Consider the following 27,254-nt stretch of genomic DNA (forward strand, 5'->3'; position numbering starts at 1 on the left):
CTGCTTCTCACTATCTTATGAAATGCCAGTGCTGACAATCTTCTATTATGCTTGTCTGTATAAGTTTATAAATTAATTCATATTCTAAGTTGGTGCTGTTCATGGTTGCATATTTTGTCACCTGGCAAATTGTTGTGTTTCTCCTTCATTCTCAAAGAGGACTATGACATCAGGGAAATGATGACATGACTTGCAGTTGACCTTCATTTGAGTGAGGGAGGGCCATGCAAGGTCACCAGCCTCACTTTCTCCTCCAGAGCCATCTGGGTCCAGTGGCCAGATATTCACCAGGATGACTGGAGATGACCCAGGATGCATTGGGAGACCCACCTGGTAAATAACGATCGTGCTGATTGTATTATGCATGAAAAAAAACATGGCAAAGCCTCCTAAATGAGACCCATAATCATTCCAAAGAATTTGGCCCATATTTCTATAGAGGAAAAAACTAGTAGATGAAGGATGCCTATTGTCCAGACCATCCAGTCCACTAGTATTCTCATTTTTGTTCAGTCATTTTCAGTTGTGCCTGACTTCGTGACCCCATTTGGGGTTTTCTTAGCAAAGACAGTATTTCCTTCTCTAGATCATTTTGCAGATGAGGAAACTGAGGAAAACAGGGTTGTGTGATTTACCCAGGGTCACACAGCTATTAAGTGTCTGAGGCCAGATTTGAACTCAGGAAGATGGCTCTTCCTGACTTGGGTCCTGGCACTCTGTGCACTATGGTGCCACCTAGCTGCCCAGAGTATTCTCATAAAGCCACGAAAAAGTAAAGAAGTGGAGCAGATTGGGTGAGTGGGCCCTTTGTGGCCAAATTATGAAACAAGACTTGCACAGGATGAAGAAACATAGATGGGTTGCAATCCCTACGTTGCTGAGATTATGAATCCATTTGAGGTTCTGAGGTTCTGAATATCCAGTTTCCTTAAATAGAATACAGAACATTGTATTCTTCATTCCTGATGTCCAAAATACTAAGAGACGCTGATGCACAAAAATTATGTGTCTTAAAGTAATAGACTGTAAAAACACAATTATACCATGAGTGACTGGAGGGCAGGGATTCTGTTTTTGCTTTTCTTGGTACTTCCAGCACTTAGCACAGGGTCTGGTATACAATAGGTGATTAATAAATGCTTTGGACCCGTTGCAATAATAGGTCCTAATGTCATGCTGTAGGAAGTCTCATAATCTAGGATTCTTTAACTCTAATATTCTCTCTTAATAGAGAATTGCTGGGATTACAAAATTATTTTATTCCTTTAAATGACTCACATACTACAGAGACTATTGGGTAATGAGGAATGTAAACAGAGTGATCTTCATCAAGTTAGCTTGAAGGGGGAGTGTGAAGCAAAAATATTGGAAAATAGAGTATTTTATGTTACTTAGAATGATCAAAATGGAGAGCTGGATAACCCTAGCATCTAATTAAAACCCCTCATTTTGTAAAATGGGAAGGTAGAAATGTAAAGATTAAGCAATTTATTCAGTGTCACAGAGCTAGCCAGTGGCAGAGCTGGTGTTGTGGGCTGTAATGATCAAAATACTAATAGCTAACATTTTCATACATGTCTTTGACTCTCAAAGCTCTTTGTAACCTGCCTCCTTTTACCTTTCCAGTCTTCTTACACCTTCATCCCCAACGTGTACCTTTCAATCCAGTGAAACTGGCCTCCTGGCTGCTCCAAAAACAAGGCACTCCATCTCTAGACTCTGGGCATTTTTTCTGACTGTTTCCCATTCCCAGAAGGCTCTCCTTCTTCATCTCTGCTTCCTGGCCTTCCTTGGCGCCCTCAAAATCTCACCTAAAGCTCTACTTTCTACCTTTTCTAGTCCTCCTCCATTTTAATGCCTTCCCTCTGAGAACACCACTAATTTATCCTTTATGGATCTTGTTTATTCATAGTTTGCTTGTTGTCTCTCCCGTTAGACTCTGAGTGTTTTGAAGGAAGGGCTATTTTTTGCCTTTCCTTGTATTCCCAGTGCTAAGCACAGTACCTGGCACATAGTAGACACTTGATAAGTGCTAGCTGACTGATTCATCAATCTCATTTGATTCCCATCACCCTGTAAGGTGATGTTATCTCCATCTTACAAATGAGGAAACTGAGGCTGAGAAAGGTTAAATCAGTTACTCATAGTCACATACCTAGGAAGTATCTGAGGATGGATTTGAACTAAAGTCTTTCTGATTCTAGCTCCAGCCCTCTATCCACTAAGCCACTTGGTTATTACTAGACTCTGTTTTGCTAGCTACCCAACCTACTCTCAGGCTGACATGGCATCCAACTTTTGGGGAAAAAAAAGTAATGGTAGGGAGTTGTTCCTCTGACATGGCAAGCAAGACCCTTCTCATTCAAGTGGATAGCTGCTATCAGGACCCAAAGTAAATCTCTGTCTAGGACAGACAGAGGGAAGAAAGTATTATCCAACTGCAAGTGCCATTGGCTTTGATTTTTTTCTTTTAGAATTGTGACTCCTGTATCCTCTGATGATTCTCAGTGAACATATAATTAGCACATCTATATTTCGAATATATTAATTTTTTGATGGATCTGAGACTTGAAGTTCCTTGGGGATAATTCAACTGAGTCTTGATTCAACATAGACCCCCTGGAGTCCCAAACCAGAGCTATTCTACTAACTAGGATTTTTTTCCTTTTTCTAAAAAGATTATGGAATAAAACAAGCATGTCCATAACATAGTATAATATAAAAGATACTTGCTCATAAAACTGCAAATCTATTATGTACAACTTGCCATTCCTTTTAAATATATAATAAATTTATCGTGTACATTTCTTTTTTTTTCTTTTTCATTTATTTTCTTCCTTCCCCCTCTCACCCCACCCTAGAGATATTTTCTTTTGTTATTTATAAAACCCTGAAGAATAGTTCCTTTTAATGGAAAATAAATTAGGACCCTAAGAAATTCAGCACCAATCAGATTATTAATTAGTTGAGTTTATTAATCAGTGGCAGAGGTTAGAAAGCAGAATTCTTGACTGACTGATTGACCTGAGAAATCATTTTAGTTTATGCAAACTGGGAGCTCAAATCAAAAACTTCTAATCTCAACTTAAATTTAAATCCTTTGTGGTGGGGAGACCCCTTGGGGCTCCTACATTTAATTTCTTGGCTTCTATTTTTCCCATTCATCGAAGCTTCCTATTTGTAACCTACATGTGGGTATGAGATACAAAATCCTGAGCAGTGTGACTGACTTGTGTATTTCTGTATAGAGCATCTTGAGCTATCCTGAGATAAATACACAGTTTTAATTTACCTCTGTAAAGAGTAAAATAGAACATAAAGCTATGCTAAAAAAAATTTCCCAAACATACCTCTTTTTAATAAAGGAAAAGTATCAAGGTTGTCTAAGAAGGCATGTCCTGTGAAGTCAATAAGCATTTATTAAGTGTTTACTATTTGCCAGGCACAGTGCTAAGTACTGGGGATACAATTATAAGCACAAATAGAGACCAGTTCCTGCCCTCATGGAGTTTTACATTCCAGTGGCGAAGATAACACACAAAAGTGAGATGAAAAGCAAGGAGGGAGAGGCATGTGATAACAGCATAATAATAGAAGATTGTTGTGGATTGTCCTTTGTTCTCTAAGAGTATCATGACATCAGGAAGATGATGCCATGACATGCAAGTGAATAGGATTTAAGTGAGGGAGGGCTGTGCAAGGTCACCAGCCTCACTGTCTCCTCTGGAACCACCTGGGTCCAGCGGCAAGATGTAGATCAGGACAACTGCAGATGACCCCCGATAGCGGATTGTAAAATGCCACTAAGTCCCATAGTATAGTGTATTAAATGCTATCCTTGAATTTACAAAGACAAAGTTAAATCCTGCCATAGTCATCAGGCATTTACCAATGTGACCCTGGGAAATAAGTAAGCCTATGTTTGCATTTCTCATCTATAAAATGAAGGGTTTGGACCAGGGGTGGGGAACCTGTGGCCTTGAAGCCACATGTGGACCTCTAGGTCCTCAAGTGCAGCCTTTCGACTGAATCCAAGTTTTACAGAACAAATCCTTTTATTAAAGGGATTAAAGGGGAAGACACCCCCATGATGTCAGAAGGGAAGATTAAAAAAACAACAAATACCTATTGCATGCATTCATAAATACACTTCATAGGGTTGTTATAAGAATAAACGAGATAATATAGGTTAAGTACTTTGCAAATGCTAAAGGACTTTAAAAATATCAATCGATCGATCAGTAAGGTTTTAGTAAGTGTTTATGATGTGCCAGACACTGGGGATACAAAGAGGAAAATGCCACAGTACCCGCCCTCAAGGAGCTTACTCTCTTGTGGACATGTGTACACACACACACACACACACACTCATACATATATATATGCACAAAGTAAATATGAGGTAATTTTTGGGGGGTGGGAGAAATCAGAAAAAGTTTCATTTTGGTGAATGTATCTGTTACTTTATCAAATTTTTAAAAAATTCAATATTTCTGAAAAATTGCAAAAACATTTAGAAAGAAAACATTAAACATTAAAACATTAAAAAACCTCAAATTTTTAAGTAAAAAATGCAACAAATTTATACAATTCTACAAAACACTAGTTTGTAAAGGGAAGATAATTGTCTACAAGGTAAACTTGCAACATTAATATGCTTCCTAATTTTGGAAGTTATTGATGGCAAATAATTGCATCCTTCTCACAAAGCAAATGATGGTAATATTATTAGATTAAGAGTAAATTAATCTTAGGGAGTTTCCAGAAATCATAGGCCCAGCTTATTCTTCTCCCAAAAGGAAAAAAAAATGATCTGCAAATTTAGTACTATACATGTATCTACATACATGTACTAAAGGCATATACTTGGGGGAATCTGGGTGGTACAAGGGATAGAGTATTGGACCTAGAGTTAGGAAGACCTGAGTTCAAATCCAGCCTGTGATATTTGTGACCCTGGGTGAGTCACTTAACCTTCACTGCCTCAGTTTACCTGTAAAACAGGGATTACAATAACACATACCTGTCAAGGTTGTGAGGCTCAGATGAGATAATAATGGTAGAGACTTTGGCATGATGCCTGTTGTATCATAAGCACTATGTAAATATTAATTATTATTATTGTTGCTGTTGACATACCCTTAATTTTACTACACATATTGGCCAAACAATTTCTTTATCTGGGGCCCCTCCAAAATTAAATCATAGGTCTAGTCTTCATATATATACATATATACATATATATATATACATATATATATATACACATATATATATATTAAACCAACCTTAATTTATCTGTACCACTAATATTGAATAGCATTGGTACCACCCAATTCAATTCAACAAATGCTTACTAAATGCCTTCTGTGTTCAAATTCTGGGGGTACAAAGATTTTTTAAAATGCAGTCTGCCCTCAAGGAGGTTATAATCTCATAAATGAGTTAAGGCATGCATTAATAACTGTAATGAAGTTAAAACTCCTGTATCTTCAACTGGAGTCTATAGACTTAACAAAGAGTTGAAAATAGATTTTAGGACACAGGGATCTGAAAACCCGAAAAAATATTTTATGTATTTAAAAACATTATTCTGAAAAGCGGTCAATAGAGTTCACTAGTCTGCCAAAGATATCCATGAGACAGAAAGACCTGAAGGGCCCCTGCTTAAGAATTTAGGCAAAGTCCCGAAATATGAGGATGGAGTAATCCAGCATTTAGCACAGTACCCTGCACACAATAGGGGTTTAATAAATGTCAGTTGACTGACTGAAGGAGAGAGAAAGTATTTTCTACCATTAGTAAAATATTAATATCTTTTTAAAGTATTGCTGAAAAATTCGACTAAGTTTTGTTTAAAGACAAGGTGGAAAACGCTCATCCCCAAAAAAGCAATAGTCAGGTTAAGAAAGCATTTATTTAGGGTCTATTAGAGCAAAGGCAGGGCAGGTAGGTGTCAAAGCTGATGGAGCATCAGGCCTGGAGTTAGGAAGATTCATCTTTGTGAATTCAAATCTGGCCTCAGACGCTGCCTACCTGTGTGACCCTGGGCAAGTCACTTAACCCTGTTTACCTCAGTTTCCTCATCTGTAAAATGAGTTGGAGAAGGAAATGGCAAACCACTGCAGTATCTTTGCCAAGAAAACCTCAGATGCGGTTATGAACAGTCGGACACGACCGAACAACAAAAGATCCAAGACACCTAAGAAAATCTAAAGCAGACTGAGACTTCTATTTTGTCCTCCAGGTGAGGCAAGCACATGCTTTGCAAGTCTTAGCGGGTTCTGGCTTGTTTTTCCTTCACAGGGTCAAGCTTGGGACCCCGCAGCAAAAGGAATCATGTGGCACCGATCACCCCCGGGATAGGTGATCTGGGTGCAAGGAGAAGCCTTTGGCTTCTGCAGTCGCGCGCCTGCTTCTGGGGTCCTCTCTGGGAGCAGGGCTTCTCCAGGCGGTCCAGTCCCTGGAGGTGCATTTCCTCCATTCTCTTCCCGTTCTGCTTCCTGAATCTCCTCCATGCTTTCCCTGGGTTTGTAGCGGTCATCCCCAACCCAAGGGGAGCAGCTCCAGCCCCTCAACCGGCCTCCTAAAAAAGCAGTAGGGCGCTGCTGGAGGTCTGAGCGATCTTGCAGCTCACATGCATGCATGCACACGCAGGATCATGTATGCATACATGCATGCACGCATCCTTCCTTCTACGCCGTCCCCGCTGTGCCTACTGGATTGGGAGCCCGTCTGGGGTCACCCAGCCCCCAGAGTGTGTATGTGTGCGTGTGTGCGTGTGTGTGTGTGTGTGTGTGTGTGTGTGTGTGTGTGTGTGTGTGTGTGACGTGGGCAGGGGCAGCTCCCACCGCCGTGGTGCAGGGAGGAGCTCGTGCTGCTTTATTAGCGCCCCGCAGGTTGCAATGAGGGAGCAGATTGCAGCTCGGAGAGCCACGGGAGTCAGCGAGGGGCGCTCTCCTTCCTCCGCCCCCCAACCCCCACCCCGCGCCTCCCGCCCCCGCCCCCGGGTCTGGCTGCCTCCCTCCCTCTGCCTCCTTCTCTCCCTCTTTTCTCTTCTTTCCCTCTTGCTAACGCCAGACCCAGGCGTCCTCGGCTCTGCCCGGAGGGACCAGGACTGATTGAAAAGCCCAGGGCAAAACCCAACTAAAACCAACTGCTTAGGGATCGCGCTGAAAGCCGCCCCTCAGCCCTCTCCTCCTCTTTCCTGACCAGCCTCTCTTCTGTCTTTCTCACTCACTCACTCACTCCTTTTTTCTCTTTGCACACTGGGTTTAAGAGCAAAGGGGGGAGAGAAGCTGCAGCGGAGGAGGAGGGGGTGGGGGGTGGGGAAGGAGGCTGGGATAAAAGCTCAAATTTCATTTTCGGTGAAGGAAAGCGCAGAAGAGCAAGTCTTTTTTATTTTTTCCCTTTTTTTAAAAAAAAGAAACTTTTTTTCGGGTTGTTGTTGTTGCTCCCCCTCCCCCCGCCCCCTTTTGGGGAGTTTTGCTTTGCCCAAGTAGTTGAAAAGTGAAATCGACTCGTGATGGTCCTCCTGTCCCTTTGGTTGGTAGCAGCTGCTCTGATAGAGGTTAGGACTTCAGCTGATGGACAAGTAAGTGCAACAAACAAACAAACAAATTCAACTCTTCCTCCCCCTTTTCCCCCCTCAAAGAGATGATTTCTCCTCCCACTCTCAGCTCTCTTTTGTAGAAGCCAAAAGTGAAGACTGGATCAGGATGGATGGATGGATGGATGTGTGTGTGTGTGTGTGTGTGTGTGTGTGTGTGTGTGTGTGTGTGTGTGTGATATTTCTTTTAAAAGCATGAGATTTCAGAAAATCTTCCTGCGGGAGCCCAGGGATTGTCATAGATATGACTTGCCCCGCTGTGCGGCAATCAGAAGGATTATTGGGGGGCAAATTTCTATCCACCTTTTGGCAAACTGGGATCCGCCTTCCCCTAAGTGTCAGCTCATGAATGAGATTCTGGAGGAGAGTTTCCTTAATCTCTTCCTTTTGCCTCCTTCCGTTCTATCCTGTTTTCCCTGGATTTTCTCTTTCTCCTGTGCCTGTAATCGACAAGGATAGACCCAGCAGCCAGTTATACACGTGTCCACAGAGAATCTCTGCCCTGTTTGGGGTTTGACAGATGGGGAGGGGGCCTGGAAACGTTTCCTGACTTTTACATTTTCTTGCCCCACCACCCCTACCCCTGTTCCCTGTTCTCTCTTCTCTCCTCCCTCCTCCACAGCCCCTTCCACTACAGCTCCTCCTCCTCCTCCTCCCCCCTTTCTAAAAAAGCTAAGTTCTGTTTTCTTTTCCCCCTTTCCCCTTCCCCCACTCTTTGGAGACTCAAGGTGAACGTTGTAAACTTAGTTGAGTTCTTGAGAACTCTAAATCGAAGGAAGGGGCTGCATTTTGTAAATTAAATATGGACAGGAAGGCTGTGGTATGCACGCACGCAGGCTTCTTTGCTGAGTGTGCTTCGCGTCTTCCAGTCTGCCCGCTCTGAGCCAAAGCTATAAGCTAGACAAACTGATTTGTTGTGATTCTTTCCTGAGCTCAGATCCCTGGAGTTCTGTCCTTTTTCATGACAGATCTCATCCCCAGGGGCCTCCAGCAACCCTACCCCCTCCATCATCCCGTCTTTGTAATTCAGACGCTTCGCTAGCTGACCAAAATCATCTTCGTTTTAATCCTTTCAACCTGGCCCAGCTTCAGTGATTTTCAAAATAGGGCATTCAGTGTTAAGATGACTTAGTTGTGTCTCAGAGTAAGTATTGGGATGTGTGTACAAATATGCAAATACACTGACATACGTTTATAAGACAATATCACTGATGAATTAAGGCAGAAAAAACTGGCAAGGCTGCTTCACCCAGCACACTGCTTTAGTGGCTAGGTACTTTCTAAAAATCATTGCTTGAAGGTAGAAAACTTTCAGGAGAAAATGCTCGTTTGACAGGACAGGACCTCAAGTAACTTTTTTTTCTTTCTCTTTTTTTCTCTTTCCCCTTTCAGGCGGGTAATGAAGGAGTGGTGCGCATAGGTAAGCCTCATTAATTATTTTCACATAGTAAGATTTCAAGTAATCTGGAAAGTTAGCTTAGAACTGTTTCTGATGCATATCCTGATATGTGGTTGGAAGTGTTTGCCCCCATTCATTAGCTGCATGATCTCAAGTGACTGCTTTCTCTGAATAGTTAGGGCGACAGCTTCATTCTTTTATTTATTCCCCACATTTTTTTCTCTTTCTTCTTTTTTGGTTAACAGGACCTTCTTGAAATCTTAATTTTTTTTTCTCAAAATTATACATATACATACGTACACACATATAGTCTTGTTTGTTTATATTTGTTTGCTTGTTGTTCTCTATATTAGGTTGTGAGCTCCTTGAGGGCAGGGACTGTCTTTTGCCTCTTTTTATATCCCCAGCTCTTAGCACGTAGCCCGGCACATAGTAGGTGCTTAATAAATGTTTATTGATAGACTAATTGTAGGATTCCACAAACCTTAAATTTGTCATAAAAGTTTAATTCATTATTATAATATACTTACATAGTAAATATTGTAATACCCTTATATGTAACATTATACTTAGAATAACTTATTGCCGACATTCTTGTAAACAGAAGAAAATACTTTCTAGGCAACAAGCTACATTCTTGTACATTGCCTTTCTGTAAGCATGTCCTTGGTTACTTGGAGAAAAATTATCTCTTCAGGTAAAGAATTTGCTTCAGTGACATAACAAGGGATATTAATAGTCACCTTTAAAAGAAGTACTGTATGCCATACATATATACAACATACAACATATGTGCATACACACTACATAAGTGTATATGTATAATCACTGATGGGGAGAAGATAAATTCTAACAGTTTGTTGCTATTAAGAAATAAGTAGGAATTCTACTCCCATACTTGCCTCTTACCTACTTCTTAAGTAAGTGTTGGGTGCCATAGGTCTTTTGTTTTGGATGATAAGAACAGGTCATAGATCTTGTGGGGTGGGAAGGAAAGAAAGTTTTTTCATTTTTGTTTTAGGCATGTGGTCTTTACAAATAGCATTGGTAATTTCTTTTTATTAGTAGGCCATATTATTCAGAGATCAACACACAGCTCTGATCTCTTCTACTTTTTGGTCTATTGATCATACAAATCTTTTAAAAAGGAATTTCTTAAAACAACCTATAAAATCTATAATTGTCTTGGCAGGTAATTCCTGGTGTGGTAATTCCTTTCCATCAACTCAGTCTCTGACTCAGTAGGTAGGTCTTACAGAGCTGCCTGAGGGAGAACAGGGTTCAAGTCTTGCTTCCAACACATAATAACTGTGTGGCACTAGGCAAGAGCTGCAGATTCCCAAGGCAGCTCCTAAGATATATATCTTATATATAATCTCCATGTATATATACCCCCTATATCTATGGTAGAAGTTCTTACAAGGCTGAAATCACAACTCTAGGACCAAATATAATAATATAAAAGCTTATGGAATCATATAATTCAAATTACAAAGTACCTACTTTGAAGAATCCCAATCACAATGGCAGCACAAAAGCTATCACTCTCATTTTATACATGAGGGAAGTGAGGCTCATAGTCGACTCCAAATCCAACATACTTTCTATTACTATATTTTCTTGCCTAAAATGGGTATATATCTCATTTTTACATAATTGTGTGAATGTAACACAGTAAACAGAGCATTGGGCCTGGAGTCAGGAAGATGTGAGTTCAAATCCTGCCTCAGACACTTCTGTGACCCTTGGCAAGTCACTTAACTTCTATTTGATTCTGTTTCCTCAACTATAAAATCATAATTGCACTTACCTCCTAGTCCTTACCCTTTCCCTTTTTCCCTCTCCCTCTCCCTCTCCCTCCCCCTTCCCCAAACCCCTTCCCTTCTGGCATTGATAAGTTATTGGCTTCTCAGAGATGCCATTGACAAGAGACCTTATATTTGTCTTATGTGTATATTCTTCTAACATATGAACTGGATCAAATTGCACAGGACTGATTAATTTCTACATGTTTGAATGTTAGAGGCACAGTGCAAATTTTCCAGTAGATACTGGAAGTAGATACTTCTAAGCAGATACTTTTTCAAGTATCTACAGAAGATGTAGGCACTTAATAAATGTTTATTATTGACTGATGTAAACAGATAGAAGATTTATGGTGATGGAGCAAGGGAGCAATGTTTCTACCCTCCTTCCCACACTATCCATTGGAAAGATGGTTTCTTGTCTTGTGGTTGGATCTGACCCTGTTAGAAACTGAGCTTGGTCAAATGACTCAGATTTCCAGTCTTGACCCATTTCTCTGTTCCCATCTCCATCAGAGGCAACATGCATATCTCTGTGCTGTGACGTGACTAACCTAATACCCCCTTTCCTCCAAAAGTCATCTCATTTCTGACTCATGAAACAGAATTGTAGGCTTCTTGGTAGGGGGGCCGGTAATTATGGGTACTCTTGCTGACTGTCCTTATTGGGTAATGATGATAAATTTTTGGTGACACACAAAGTTTGGGACATCTGAGCATGCTATAAAAACTGGAGAATCTGCCAAAGAATCTTTCTGATTATGACCTTTTCTTCTTCAGGCACCACACTGGGGCTGCCGTGAATTATTTGGGGGGAAACATGGCCAAGCTTTATGGTAGTGGTGGCCATTCTTCCCCGCCCCTCCCTCCTCTCCCGGCCCAGGAATGGGACACATTGATCTTTCTCTGGCTGGATTTAGTTCTGCATTTTCCTATTTTTTCTCATTCCCCCTCCACCCACCTCAACATCATGGTGCCAGTAACACCATCATTTCTGACTACCCATTTGCCCTGAACCACTTTTAATAATTTTCAAGCTTGTTTGATTGGGCAGCAAACATGATATAATGATTCTACTGCTGTTGCTAATTAGCATTTATACCTGAGATAACTAACTGGTACAGTGGATAGAGTGCTGGGCCTGGAATCAGGAAGACTTGAGTTCAAATTCAGCCTCAGACACTTGGTAACTGCATGACTCTGAGCCAGTCACTTAAGCGCTTTCTGCCTCAGTTTCCTCCACTGTAAAGTAGATGTAATAATGGCACCTACCTCCTATTGTTGTGGTGAGAATCAAATGAGATATTTGTGAAGTGATTAGTACAGTTCCTGGCACATAGTAGGTGCTTAATAAGTGCTTGTTCTTCCCTCCCCCTTTCCCCTTCCCTCAGGCTTTAAGGTTTTATGAAGCACTTTTTGTATGTTATCTCATCTGATCCTCACAACAACTCTATGAGGTAGGTGCTTTTATCATCCCCGTTACAGATGAGGAAACAGCCTGAGAGACTTGCCTTGGGGTCAGAAAATGAATGATTGTCTAAGGTAGCATTCAGACTCAGTTCTTCCTGATTCCAGTGATATATGGTTAGATGAATATTCTCTGAAGCCTTGTCTCTTTCTCTCTTCACTTCAATTTTATTTCCTTCCCAAATGGGATGTTGGCACATTTCACAAATGATTGTCCAGAGATCGGTCTAGTTTGAGGAGCATCTAAACCCTCTTATTTTTAGTTACTTCAACTGTCCATCTTTGATCATTCCACAAACCACTTTTAAGTGCCTACTGCTTACAAAGCACTGACCTTTGGATCATTTTCCTGGGCATGGGAAATAACATAGTTGGATATTCAAATTAGTCAGTTCCATTTGCTGGCAATTTGTGTTGAAATGTTGATGGATGGTAAAGTTGATATTGTTGACTAAAAGATGGCTTAAAAATTATCTGTGGATTTCAATCATTTACAGTGTTGGATTCCCTATAACCAAAAAGAACCAAGCAAGTATTTGCCAGGCTCATTTATTACATGCTGTTATTTTGTGCTTTAAGTTTCTTAGCCAAAATATGCAATATTTGTATAGCAAGAACTTTCTTTTGCTTTTATCATTGAAGTATTCCACCCCCATGCTTTTGATGCACCCCAGCCCCTCTCTCTTCTGTGTCTCAGGTAACTATGGTAACCTAATCCTGGAATCCTAAGGCTGGAACAAACCCCCAAGGTCACTTCAAGCCTTTCCCGGCTTTTCGGCAGGACTGATCATCCTTTTGACTGAGGGTAGCCAGCCCAAATTATCTTGAAAATCCATTAGGGGCAATTCTAGGTTGCCTGGTAAAATCATCAGTGGTTCAGATAGGAAGAACTTGGCTATACTCCTAGGAATGCATGTGTTGCCAATGATGACCTGAATTTGGGACCCTAGCTTCATTTCTCAAAGCAGACTGCTATTACCACCACTCCTGGATAGTCATCTATGGCCTTCTTTTATCAGATAACCAGGTCATCTTTTTCCCTTTGGTGATATGCTGCCCACTGCATTATTATGGTAGCATAAAAGTTTTTGGCATTAATTTTTCAAAAACTTTTTTGGCATGCCAAGGCTGATAATAGGAGACTGTCACAGAGTCTGCAAATTTTCATTCTGTTTTTGTTCCCTCCCGCCCCCCAAGATAGGATCAATTAACCATTTAGACATTTCCATTTTCTGTCTACTCATTAAACAACTATATGGAATTTTATTGCTACTAGAAGGTTCAACTCCCCCTTAAAATAGAACCTGTAGATTTATGTTCTTCAGAATGTGGATAATGAATCTCTTGACTTAGTAACCTCAGTTGACAGATGTAATTAATTCAGTTTCATTTCCCAAATGCTTTCAGAGTCCTTTGCTGACTTGCTGTAAATTCTTGGGAAAGACAGTCTAACGTTTTGTGGTAAAATTGCAGTCTATTGTTCATAAACATGATTATTGTGGGTTCAGGATGATGAGTATTTATAGAATTTGGCCCCATTTGCACTGCAGGCCTCACTTAAAGGCTCTATCTAATGGTTAGAAAGACTGTTGTGAAAACACATAGAGGTTAAAATGACTCTTCATGTGCTGCAATGTCAGCAAAGAAAAGGCTGTAGACCAATGGGAAACAAGTTCTTTGATAGTCAGTTTCCAGTGGTAGGTTGACATACATGGCCATGCCCTGCATATTTGAATACAGTATAGTAAAGCAGCTTCTTTGACTCTGTTTCTACGTTTGAAGGTTTTTGATTCCATATAGCTTAGAGATTAGGACTACTTAGTATGACAACATCCATTGAAAGCATTGTTTTTAAAATGATTCTTTTGTTTTCATCATTTTCAAGAGACTTCATATAGAAACAGCCCTGGAACAAATTGATGTTCTGTTAGCAGTGTTCAGCGGACCACTGCTGAGGCAGATGGTGCAAACCCATCCTGGGTACAACTCCATAATAGATAGGGTGACAGGAATCTCTTCCTGTCCCCGTATGATTCCCACGAGGCCTTTTAAGTCAAGTCTCTATGCGTCAAAAGCTTTTCATTCCATGTAGCTTGGAAATTGAGGGTTTGGAACGGTGACATCTATTCAACCTTCTGAAGTTTTTCTGATTCAGTGTTGTGTCTGGGAAATTGATGGACCCAACTTGTATAGACTTCTTACAGCAAAACAGACCAGACATTTTCTCAATTCTCTTATAAGTTTGCTCTCTTTCCTTCTCAAACTTCTACTCAGGTTTCTGATTGATGTCAAATTGTTTATTTTGGTCATTGTGCTGCATTGAGTCTTTGGATTGCCTAAATCCTCTGACTTTGATTTTCAGTTGCTGATTTTTATATTGCACTGATGATGTGTTTTTCTAATGGGGGAGATAAGTCTATACACACATATCTTATATATATGAAATCAATCCTACCAACATATACAAGATAATTTGGGGAGGGAGAGCACAAGCAGTTAGGAGGATCAGAAAAGGCTTCATGCAGAAGATCATTCTTGAGTTGCATTCTAAAGGAAGTCAGAGGAATTTTTTTGAGGCAGAATTAAGGAGGCACACGTGCCTCATGTGCAAAGACACAGAAGTGGAAGATGGAATATTGTGAGTAAGGATTCAGTGATGTTGCCAGAGCTCAATTTGCCAGTGTTTGAAGCATGCCTTGACATCTACCTTAATGGTTTCAGGGAACATCAAATCCCACTCTGTACATCATCCTGACTGGCATTCCCCTATTTTGAAGTTGCTGCCCCAAGCATGGATGATAGGTTGGTCTTTGAGGAGGAGGAGGAGGAGGAGGAGGAAGACAAGGAGGAGGATGAGAAGGATTAGCGTCTTCATCATTGAGGAAGGAGACAAGCATTTATTAAATACCTACCATGTGCCAGACAATGTGCTAAGTGCTTTACATAGATTGTCTCATGACAATCCTAGGGAATAGGTGTTATTATTTATCTCCATTTTACAGTTGGGAAAACTGAGGCACACCATGATAATGTGACTTGACCAGGATCACATAGCTAGGAAGTTTTTAAGGCAGGATTTGAACTCAGACTTTCCTGATGCCAGGCCCAGAGTTCTATCTACTGCACCACCTAACTGCCAAATCATTTTTTTTATTTGGACACCTTTTAAAATTTTATTTGGAATCCTTTTGAATCTAAGCTCTCCTACTTGTATTTGTGGGATCTTGGGTGAGCTATATCTCTATAGACCAGTTTCTTCATCTGCAAGTCTTGGAGTAGGAAATCTCTAAAGACTTCTAATTTTTTAATACACCTTTCCCCCCTTAGGATAATTTTATTGATATCTTTTTCATTTTCTACAGGGTCTATATTTCCCAATATATCCATCCTAGCAAGCCATTCATTATAACAAAAACTAAAAAAGTTGGAAAAAAGCATTCAAGAAAACTAACCAACGCATTAAATAGTCTGACATTATCTATAGGCTTTCACTCCCATAGTTGCCCACCATTGCAAAGAAGGTGTGTGTGTGTGTATGTGTATGTGTGTGTGTGTATGTGTGTATGTATGTAAAATGTGTGTGAAATGCCTTCTCATAGTTCTTCCTTGGAGTCACACTTGGCTATTATAATTTTGCAGCAATCAATTTTGATTGTTTTGCTGCTGGTCTTTCTATTTCCATTATTGTAATCATTATGCATATATTTTCCATGCTGACCTTTACTTTCTTTTGCATCAGTTCCTATAAGTGTTGCATGTTTCTCTATGTTGATCGTATTTGTAATTTCTTATAGCACAATCACATTTTGTTACATTCATGGACCACAACTTTGATTAAACATTCTGTAATCTATGGGTATCTACTTTGTTTCCAGATCTTTATTTCATAAGAAATATAGCTGTAACTTATATATGTATGTATGTATGTATGTTTTCTTTCTGTCTTTGATTTTCTTGGGAATATGCTAGCAATGGAATTTGATTCAGTAGGTATGGACATTTTAGTTATTTTCTTTAAGTAATTCCCAATTGTTTTCTAACATGGTTGAACAAATCATAGCTCTGACAATAAATAATGTATTCTCATGCGTCTCTTTCTACAACTTTTCATTGATCATTCGTGGCATTTGTCATCTTTCCCAAACTGCTGGTGAAACCTTAGAGTTGTCTTGATCTGGAACATTCACATGCTTAATAATTTAGAATTTTTATTTTGATCAAAAACTTTGATGTAAAGATTTTTTCCCCTCATTGACTGCTTCACTTTTTATCCTGATTGTGTTGCCTTTGTATGTGTAAAGCTTTTTGATTCCATGGAAACAAAAATTATCTATGTGCAGCCCCTGTTTTTGAGCTACTTTCTTGGGGTAATGCTAAAGGGTTGGGGGTATGATTTTTTTAAATTCTGCATAGTCCATAAGCCCACACTGGTGTGTTCCCCACCATGTTTGGTTTTTACTTCATTTAATAAATCAGATTCAATTATCTTTTGGAAAGGGGCATTATCTAAGGTGATACAATGAGGTGGCACAACCATTGCTCCTCCAAAGTTTGTGTCACACTCTCCTATGGGTATGTACAGAGTGCAAGGGAGCATGGATTTGAGCTTTGAGATCACATAAATAAAGGGGGTAAGTCTTATCTCCTGGAAGTCCTTTTGTTAACATCTTCAAAGTGTTCTCCTTAGGCTCTAGCTTTTTCTATGGCCTCTTTGTTAGAGCCTTGAATCCTCACCCACTCTGTCCTTGGCTTTTAATATATACCTTGCCTTCAGCTGATTTGGGGAAACCTACAAGAAGAGGGATGGAAAGTACCCTGGGGCAGCTAGGTGATACAGGTGATGGAACCATGGACTTGGAATCAGTAAGATTTGAGTTCAAAACTGGTCTCAGACACTTAGTAGTAGTATAACCCTGGGCAAGTCACATAATGCCTATCTGCTTCACTTGCCTTGCCTGTAAAATTGGAATAATAGAAGCACCTACCTCCCAGGTTGTTGTGAGGATCAGAGATATTCATTATAAAGCACTAAGGCATAGTAACTTGCACATAGTACCTTTCTCTCCCTCTCTCTTCCCCTCCCCCTCTCCCCTCCCCCTCCCTCCCACCCTCTCCCTCTGTCCCTTCCCCTATCCCCCATTCCATCTCTCCCCCATTCCATCTCTCCCCCTCCCTTCCCTCTTTCCATCTCTCCCCGTCCCTTCCCTCTTTCCCTCTCCCTACTCTCTTTCCTCTGAGATTCACAAAGTCTTCCCCCACTCAAGAAGAAACCCAGACCAAGGTCTGAAGCTCTTCTCTATTCCCACTACCCAGTCCATTCCAGGGACTTAGCTAGAATGTTCTCTTTTCTGCATTTGCTCAAATGTCCCAGGTTCTGAACTACCTCCCTCCTTTTTCTATGAGCCTCATAGCATACGAGTCCTTCTCCCAATCTGGACAGACTTTCTGTAGTATCTCATTGAAATGTCTTTGTTTCAAGGAATTGTTCACATATAAAATGCATTTATTGATTCAGTCAATAAATGTTATTGCTTAGTTAATGTACTAGAGCTTCAGATCATGACACTTTAAGGTAGGCTAATTTGTTTGATGTACTAAGCCCTGCCCTTACCAATTTTGTCTTTTATAATTACCTCAATCTTTTACCCCCTAGACACAGGTGTAACAGATACCTGACATGGGTGTCTTCTAATTTTTTTTAAATCATGTAATCTTTAATATTCTGGTCACATTCATTTTTAGTTCATTGTTGTATATAGTATAAGCTAGGCAGCTAGGTAGTGAAGTGGATAGAGCACTGGCCCTAGCGTCAGGAAGACTCATCTTTTTGAGTTCAAATCTGGCTTCAGACATTTACTAGTTACGTGACCCCAGGCAAGTCACTTAACCCTGTCTGCCTCAGTTTCCTCATTTGTAAAATGAGTTGGAGAAGAAAATGGCAAACCACTCAGTATCTTTGCCAAGAAAACCTCAAATGGGGTCACAAAGAGTTAGACGTGGCTGAACAACAATTTTTAAGCAGCCCCTTCCCTGTATGGGTGAGACTCTCCTCTCATTCAATAGTCTGGATTCAATTCTCCCTTTTGCTGTCTCTCTAATTTTCCTGCAGCCCATAGATGGGGTTAGGAATTTGGTCTAAGTGGCTTCTTTTCTTTTCCACATTCATTTTTCTTATTTCTTTAAGTTCTTGCATTTTTATTCCATTTTGTCCTTTTTTATGATGATTCAGTTTTTGCACTGTAATTCAGTATTCAGTCTGTGTTTATTACTAAACATGATATAAATAACCAGCAGATTATCTATATCTCTTGGATACCAAACCCTTATCAGGAAGTTTGACACAAGATATTTTTCCCATTTGATTGCTTCCCTTCTTCTCCCAGTTATATTAGTTTTGTCTGTTCAAAAGCATTTCCTTTTCATGTAATCAAAGTTATCTATTTTCTCTTCAGTAATTGCCTCTATCCCTTATTTGGTTAAGAATACATCTCCTACCCATTGCTGTGAAATATATATGATTTCCTTCTCTTCTTAGTATAATATTTTGTAATAAGGTCACATATCCATTTAGAATGTATTGTGGAATATGGTGTAAGGTGCTGGTCTGAGCCCAATTTCTGCCAGATTGTTTTCCTGTTTTCCTCCAATAGGGAGTTCTTCCCTGAGTACTGCCACTATTCCTTAACAACCACCTACTCTTCTCATTTGTCAATTACATTTTGACACCCCATTTCATGGACTTTACCAGGAGAACTCCTCAACATAATGTTGTCCAACTCCTTCCTTTTACAGGAAAAGAAACTAAGGTCTAGCTAAGATCCTTCTTCAAGGTTACCCGGGTACTAACACAGTTGGGTTTGAAACCCAGATCTTCTGATTCCCCAACCTGTGATCTCTTTTTATTTGAAGTTGTTTCATTCAGTTTATCATAATAAGCTTTTTGGGGTAACTATTTTTTTTCTCTCCATGGTCACATTTCCTGGCAAATTCAGTATTATTGGACTTCTTGGAATATGTAATATATATATATATAGAGAGAGAGAGAGGTGAAGGAGAATGTGGAAGATACATCCTGTCATCTGCTGTTCCATGATACCCAACACACACAAACACGATGCACACAATTGTTCTATCTCATTGTATCTAATTAACAACCCTAGGTCTTTTCACCCAACATCACCCATCTGCTTAAAAAAAATCAACTAGAGGAGTGAGGAAATACAGAGTACTGTGCCACACCCAAAACTTCTGAGAACACTGCTTCAGACATCATGTCCCGGCTTCAATCGTGGCCCATTATCTTGACTTTTCATGTTTAGTGTGCTTTATAGCTGGTTAAACAGCTTCAGTGGCCCAGTGCTTTTGCTGGATAGAAGCCTTTTTTATTTTAACACAAACAAAATCTCCTTAGATGCTAAACAGTCACGTTTTCTTAATGCTGGCACAGGTCCCCAAAAGGGAAGTTAGGCACTTGAGGAGATGTTAGCAACAATGCTGGGAGTCAAAAAATCTCATAACTCCAAAGAAAAACCATTATAACACCTTGATATAGCTCTTTAAGATTTATAGAACACTTTCTTTACCATCACCTCATGAGGAACATGTGTAAGTGCTCTCTCTATTTTACAGACTTATAACACTTATTTTGTTTATTTTACAGTCCCCTAAATGATAGTAATTGTTTATTGTCCTATGTAGTACTATATATTATTAATTATACTACTAATCATATTACTAATTATACTATTAACCATACTATTAATTATATTATTAATTATACTATTAATATATATTAATTGTTTATTGTCCTATGTAGTACTATAGTGACTCAAAATTAATATTCCCTAAGAAGTATCTCATCTAATCGCAGAGAAAAATTTATAAATTGGAAAAATCTGAATAAATTATGTTCTATGAACAATTTTCAGATTGAGCAGCCTATAACTAGACATACACCAATATTTGCTGGCCTTCAAGTTTCTTGGTATTCCCTTTGAATTGACAGCATCCTACATCTGAAAATGATTTGAAAGGTGGCATAGGTTATATGTACATGTTTAAATTACAGTGATTTTAATGGGCTATTTTTCTGGATTCTTATTGTCCCAATGAAGTGATGCTTTTTTTTGGTAGTGATAATGTCCCTCTGTTGTTGTTTGTTCTTCATTCTCATAGAGGACCATGACATTGGGAAGGTGATATAATGACTTGCAAGTGAATTGGATTTAAGTGAGGCAGGTCTGTGCAAAGTCACCAGCCTCACTCTTTCCTTGGCCTTTTAAAGCTAATGTCTTTCCCAGGTGTCAGTTTGTCTGAGGCAACACCCATTTAGTGATTAGGGCTAGGTAAGAAATGAAGCAAAGAATGGCCTCTTTTACCTAGTCAAAAAAAATCAGTCCTGGAGGGGAAGACCCTCAGAATTTCTGGACAAAACAGAAAAAATTGCAATTTACACTCACTCTGAGCCATCAGAGCCCAAACAGTGACCAAATGAGTCTTGGGCTGGGACCTATTGTTGACCAATCAATTAAAACTGGAATGATTTAGCTTTAGGGTCTGGTTTTTAAAAAAGAAATCTAGCCCATAAACCCCAAGATATCTTGTGAGGTTTCAGTGATCAAATTTATGTTCCTTTGGGCAGAACACTCATGGGTAAGGGTATGATTCCCTATGTGGACAGAGGGAGAGGAAGGAAAGAGAGGAGGGAGGAAGAGAAGGAAGGAAGGAAAGGAGGAAGGAAGGAAAAAAGGAGTGGGTTTCATCTTCCTATGTAAAGTGCAAAGCCCCCATTGCATGCATTGTTGAGGACTTTTTTTCTGGCATTGATGTTTCTTCATCAAGGTATAAGTTACTTGCTTTGTGTCAGGTACTGGTTGCCCCATTGACACCATGTTGATAATGATGGATAGGTGGTACTGGTTGCTCCACTGACACCATGTTGATGATGATGGATCAGTGTTATTGGTTGTCTATTGACACCATGTTGATAATGATGGATCAGGGGTACTACCACCATGTTGATAATAATGGATTGGTGGTACTGGTTGCTCCATTGACACCATGTTGATAATGATGGATTGGCAATTACTGATCAATTCATCATCAGCTGGTATACCTCAGGTTATGCCCTTGGACTAGGCCCTCTTAAAGGGATTACAGATAGAGAAAACAGACTAAAAAGTTGGACAGAAACACTGAGAGGAGAGGGACTGTAGGGATAGATGTGATTCTCTGAAAGGAGCCCTCTCCACTCACCTGGCTCCATCACAAGGGAAGCTTGTGGCCCCAGGACTGACATAAGATGGAGGAGACAGAGTAATAAGGAAAAACTGGGTTGGGCTAGGATGTGAACCATCAATGGTGGGGAAGCTTTAATTTAGCAACAGAATTCCTGGGCCAAAGGGAGAAGTTCTAGGAGCTATAGAAGAGCTAGGACAAGAGCCATAGTATGGAGGAGCCAATCTGGACCTCTTCATGGTTACCATGAGTTACCATGGATTGTGTAGACCTTGGTGGGATGTGTTGTTCTCTATTAACCCTAAGTGCTTTTATCTTTCAGAGTAGTGGTAGAGGGAATTCCTTATCTGGGAGTTCTTTATATCATTTAAATCCCAAGGTTCATCCCTGTTCCTATTCCTGCCCATAGCCATTTTGGGTCTTGGCCATTAGGCTTCTCATTGGTGAATGACTGGGGAGTATCATTGCTTTGAAATTGTGTGTTAGGGATTATCTCTTGGTAACTTATTTTGTTTACGGCCCAAGACAGGCCATGAACAAATACATATTTCTGATGTTCATGAACAGTATTGATTTCAAATGCTTTTAAAAAGAATGTGCCCCCAGAGCTAAGATTAGCACACTAACATTCTCGCCTTCTGGTATGATTTTTTAAGAGCCCTGTTCTACATTTATCAGCACAGCTAACCACATTAAAACAAATTGAACAAAGTTAAAACCACCCCTTTAAAACTCCCCCCTTACCTGATTTTGTGCACTGAAAGAATGTGCTGTTCTTTCCTAAATGGTTTTCTTGAACACAAACATTGGACAACTGGAGTTTATTTTCAAAGCCAGATGAAAAACATGAGAAGAATTTTAAGATCACAACTATTTGTTTCCTCTTTCCTAATAATGAGCAAAAAATTAATGTGTGCCTTCAAATAGCTAAACAAAGATTCTTTGGAAGTAAAACAAAGATTGCAGCTGGGATAGAAAGCTAGTGAACATATTTCTTCGGACTGAAGTGATAAGGTTGTAGAGCTGTAATAGGCCAAAGAGTTGGCTGGATTAAAAATTTCTGCACATGTCACAATCAATTTTACTTACTTTTGAGAAAACATGCCTCCTCTTTCATCTCTATGTCTACAGACCATGGAAAGCCTTTCTGTTTGGATGGTTCCTTTATACGACTCCTTAAGACCATCCTCCCAACTCATTTTTCTCCCTTCAGGGACTTGTCATTCCTGATGGCAGTTCCATCTTTACAGGAAAAGTGAAAAAAACATTTTTAGAGTTATTTCTTTAGCTACTGGAAAACACTCAAAATTATTTTTGAGGTCAACTTGTTGCATGTTTAGAGTGCATACCTTTGTAAAGAAAATGCCTTTGTAGACAGCCTTTGATACATCTATATCACTAATCTGTCCCAGAGTGGATAGGACAAAGACCTAAGTTCAGGTGTCACTTCTGACACACATAGGGTCTGTGACTCTGAGCAAGTCACTTACTTTTCCAGTCTTCCATGCAGTCTGTGATCAAGTGACACTGGGTTCCTTTAGGTTCTTCATATGAGACACTCTACTTCCCAATTCTATAGGTTCCTTGACTGTCTGGTTCCTCTTGTCTAGAATTTGCTTCCTCCTTATCTCTCTCCTGGCTTTCCTGGCTTCCTTCAAGTCCCAGCTAAAATCTAAAATCTTCTACAGGAAGTCTTTCCACATCTCCCTTAATATTACTGTCTTCCTTCTGTTAATTTCCTCCAACTTATCCTGTATATAGCTTGTTTGTACCTAGTTGTTAGCATGTTATCTCTCTCATTAGACTGCATAAGTTCCTTGAGGGCAGGAACTGTCTTTTGCCATTTTTTGTATCCCTAGCACTTGGCATAGTGCCTAGCATATAGTAGGCACTTATTAAATGCTTGTTGACCAACCGACTGTTGACTTAACCTCTCCAAGGAACTCTAACACTATAAATTGCAGAGAAAATGCCAACCTTCATTAATATTGGGAGTCTCTTAGGCCTTTCCTATGATCACTGACATCACAATTTGATGTTCTATCCATGTCCCTTTGTGTAGCAATAAAGATATATAATGGGGGAGGGTTGTTAATTTTTCAATGTGATCCAACTTAAAAATGTTTTGTGCGTACACTTTGAAAGGCTGGTTGTCAAACATTTATCAGCAGCCCCCAGTGTGTATATATGTGCGCACTCATATATCTATAGCTCACATTTATATAAAAATAAAAAATTTACAAAGTGCTATCCTTACAATATGCCTATGAGATCAGTTCTTATTACACAGTGTTTCCCAGCCTTTGAGGGGAAGGATATTGGAAATGTTGGTGTTATAACCAGCTTGGTCTGACACCTGGATCAGTTATTGTCTATAGCTACCAGACAAAGCTGGGAGTGGGGCAGCCCCAGCAACGGTCTCATATTCTTTATTACTAGGGAGCCAGTAAACCCTTGGCAACTTTGGGCTAGAAAGGGTCTCCTGGAATGGAATGGGGGAGAGGGTTGTAGTTGCTATAGAGATGATCATATGACCACTTTCCAACCCACTTTCTATGTTGAGCATAGTGTGATGAAAGAGTCATGTGGGCTCGTACTTCCAGGTGCAGGTGCACAGGTTCCTTCTGGGTCTCCCCATGGCAATAAGTTAATCCAAAACCCCTTCAAATATGATAGACACTTATTCTGCTCAGCGATGAGATGGAAAGGGAAATAATGTTGGAGAGGGGCAGAAAATGTGGGCAGTGGAACGATGGCAGAGGGGCCTAGAGGGAGAAGAAGCTTCCACTTGAGGGAAGAGATTGAAGTAAGAAGAAAGAAGAAACCCTCTTGTGTCAGTTCTTGTTCTTTTTCCCTGTTCCTTCCTACTCTTCCCCAGTTTACCCTGGGCAGGAACTTGAGCTGACCCTTCCCCTGTTCTTCCCCACCATGAATAGTCTGAGATTGCCCAACTCAAACATTTTCATACCAGGTTTAATGGGGAGGATCCAATGAATTGGGAAAAAAGCTAGGGACAATTGCCTGGGAATACAAAACAAAATTAAAAGGTTTAATTCCCCAAAGACTAAGAGTTAGAGTAATAATCTGCCTCACAAGTAAATAAACCAACTGAGAATCAGCTCATAGAGACCAAAGGAAAAATTTATGAAAATACTAGGGGAAGACAGAATAATGAACAAATATTAGTTGAGGAAGGAAAGTGGACCACAATTCCCCAACAAAAAAGAGAATCTTGGAGAAACTGATACGATCTTATGATGAGTGAAGGGAGCAGAACCAGGAGAACATTGTGCACAACCACAGACACATTGCTCCTGTGATGACTAATTTTGATAGACTTGGATCCTTCTCAACAATGCAAGGTTCTAAGACAGCTCCAAAAGACTCATGATGGAAAAGCTATCCACATGCAGAGAAAGAATTACGGAGTCCGAACACAGATTGAAGCAAACTATTTGCTTTCTCTCTCTTTTTAAATTTTATTTTATTTTTGGTTTTGTTTCATCTTTCTCATGGTTCATTTCATTGGTTATAGTTCTTCTTTACAACTTGATTATTGGGAAAATAAGTTTAATGTGAAGGTATATGTTGAACCTATATCAGATCACAGGCTGTCTTGGCGGGGAGAGGGGAGGTGGGGGGGGGGAAATTTGGAACTCATAAACTTGTGGAACTGAGTGTTGTAAACTAAAAAAAAATAATTAACTTAAAAAGAGAATCCTACATATTCCCCAGAGATCCTGAAAAACAGCAAGAAATCCTAGAAGGGTTCGAAAGATAAATACAGCTTCCAAGAGAAGATATTAGGAATGAAATGAGTTAATTGGGTTGAAAATCAAAATTTTCAAAACAGAATCTTAAAAACACAAACAGTAAGGTAGAAAAGGATTGAATACAAGAAATTCAGCCAAAAAGATGCAAAAGGCATTGTTAAAAAGAACACATGCATTGTGTACTCATCGAAGTGATTGTGTTTGACAGTAGGATGCTATGTCTTGGAGAAGCAAATGACAAATCAAAAAACTTGAATGACAAAGTGCATTCGAAGAAATAATCCAAGAAAACTGTCCAAAACTTTAACATAAACAAAACACTTATCGATCAAATCCACATCACCGCCAAAACAAATGCAAAATTCATGTATTGGACTCCAAATCATGTTGTGGTTAAATTTCACAACTACAATAGCAAATATCATATTTTGCAAGCACCGGGACAAAGACTTTGAAACATAAAGCAACAATGAATTTTCCAGCATTATTCTGGAGCCCCAGGAAAATCAGAGCAAGAACTGGAATGGATAGCCTAAAATTAAAAGGCATAAATTGCAATCCCAAATAATATTCTACAAAGTTGAGAATAATCATCTACAAAAAAGAGGATCTTTAACCAAAGAGAATCATCTGAGGCATTCTAGGGTGAGGGTGGGGCAGAGAGACGTAGACAGACAAAGAGAGGAAAAGGGAGAGGGATGACATAGGCTGCTTGACATGCAAGCAGCCTAAACAATGAAATATGGGAAAGATAAATGCTAGCAATTAAATAAAACCCTAATGTAAAGTGGCCTCATGTTTAGAGCCTAGTTTTTTTAAGGGAAATATGAATTGAGGGACAGGTAGGTAGGTTGCTCAGTGGGTAGAGTGGAGAGCCTGTAGTCAGGAAGTCTCATCTTTTTGAGTTCAAATCCAGCCTCAGATACTTATCAGCTGTGTGGCTTAGGGCAAGTCACTTAATCAGTTTGCTCATCTGTAAAATGAGCTGGAGAAGAAATGGCAAACCACTTTAATATTTTTGTTGAGAAGGCCCCAAATGGGGTCATGGAAGAGTCAGATATGACTGAAACAGCTGAACAACAACAACACCACCAGTAAATTGAGGGGGTGAAAGAAACAACCCAAAGGGATCATGATAGACAACAAGGACCTAAGAGGTGGAAGATAAAAGGAAATGTAAAGGATAATGGAGAGCTGATAAGTGAATCAGTATCTATTGTGGGAGAGATCACACAGTGGGACATTGTATAAGTGGGGGAGAAGAGAAATAAGGGGTGGGGGATGCTGGGTACACATGCCCATCAAATGTAGAGGTGTGGGTATCTGGGAGTGCTAATCATTTCATAGAGAGTGGTCATGGTTAGGGTAGCACTGGCTATCATGACTGGAGACAGAGTGATTCAAGCTATAGGACAGTACTTCCAGTCGGCATTGTCTCCTTCACCAAATACTATTTCTAAGAATTAAGGTACAGTAAGTAAGGAGGATGTGGTAAGATTGACAAAGGCAATAGTAGTAAAAGTGAGAGTTCTAACTGAATACTTCCAAAGCTCTACCCTTGGGAAGAGGAACAATGAAGACAAAGCCAAGAAATACCCCACAAAAGAATATTACTCAATATTGGAGTGGAGGGAAGAATTTGAACCATAGGCTTGACTGGGTGAGAAAAGAGAAAAGACAAAGAGAAAGAAGGGGAAAGACAAATAAAAAGAAAAAAACAACAGTAACAAAATTAAAATCGCTTTTTTAGGGCAGCTAAATAGGAAGAGAGCAAAAATCTATCTGTGGGGAAATTAACGTCAAAATGGGTTAAAAAAACCTTGTTCCTAAGACAAAGTACTGACTTTAAAGAGGACGGGATGAAACTGTAAGCTGGAGAGTGTCTAGAAGGATAGGAAAAGGCCCTGAGTTCATGACATATGAGCATCAGTTGAAAGAAGTAGACATGCTTAGTTTAGAGAAGA

At 39.8% G+C, this 27,254-nt stretch overlaps 1 protein-coding gene across 1 annotated transcript in view; it reads left to right on the forward strand.

The window, feature by feature from the left end:
* The first annotated feature begins 7,525 nt into the window (after positions 1-7,525).
* ADAMTS3 (ADAM metallopeptidase with thrombospondin type 1 motif 3) overlaps positions 7,526-27,254 on the forward strand; it is a 269,433-nt gene continuing 249,704 nt past the window's right edge. Inside the window, exons 1-2 of the mRNA XM_036763494.1 lie at positions 7,526-7,594; positions 9,002-9,029. Coding sequence (XP_036619389.1) covers positions 7,526-7,594; positions 9,002-9,029 — 97 coding nt within the window. The remainder of the gene's footprint in view (positions 7,595-9,001; positions 9,030-27,254) is intronic.

This window comes from Trichosurus vulpecula, chromosome 6 (assembly GCF_011100635.1).
Source record: "Trichosurus vulpecula isolate mTriVul1 chromosome 6, mTriVul1.pri, whole genome shotgun sequence".
Taxonomy (NCBI): domain Eukaryota; kingdom Metazoa; phylum Chordata; class Mammalia; order Diprotodontia; family Phalangeridae; genus Trichosurus; species Trichosurus vulpecula.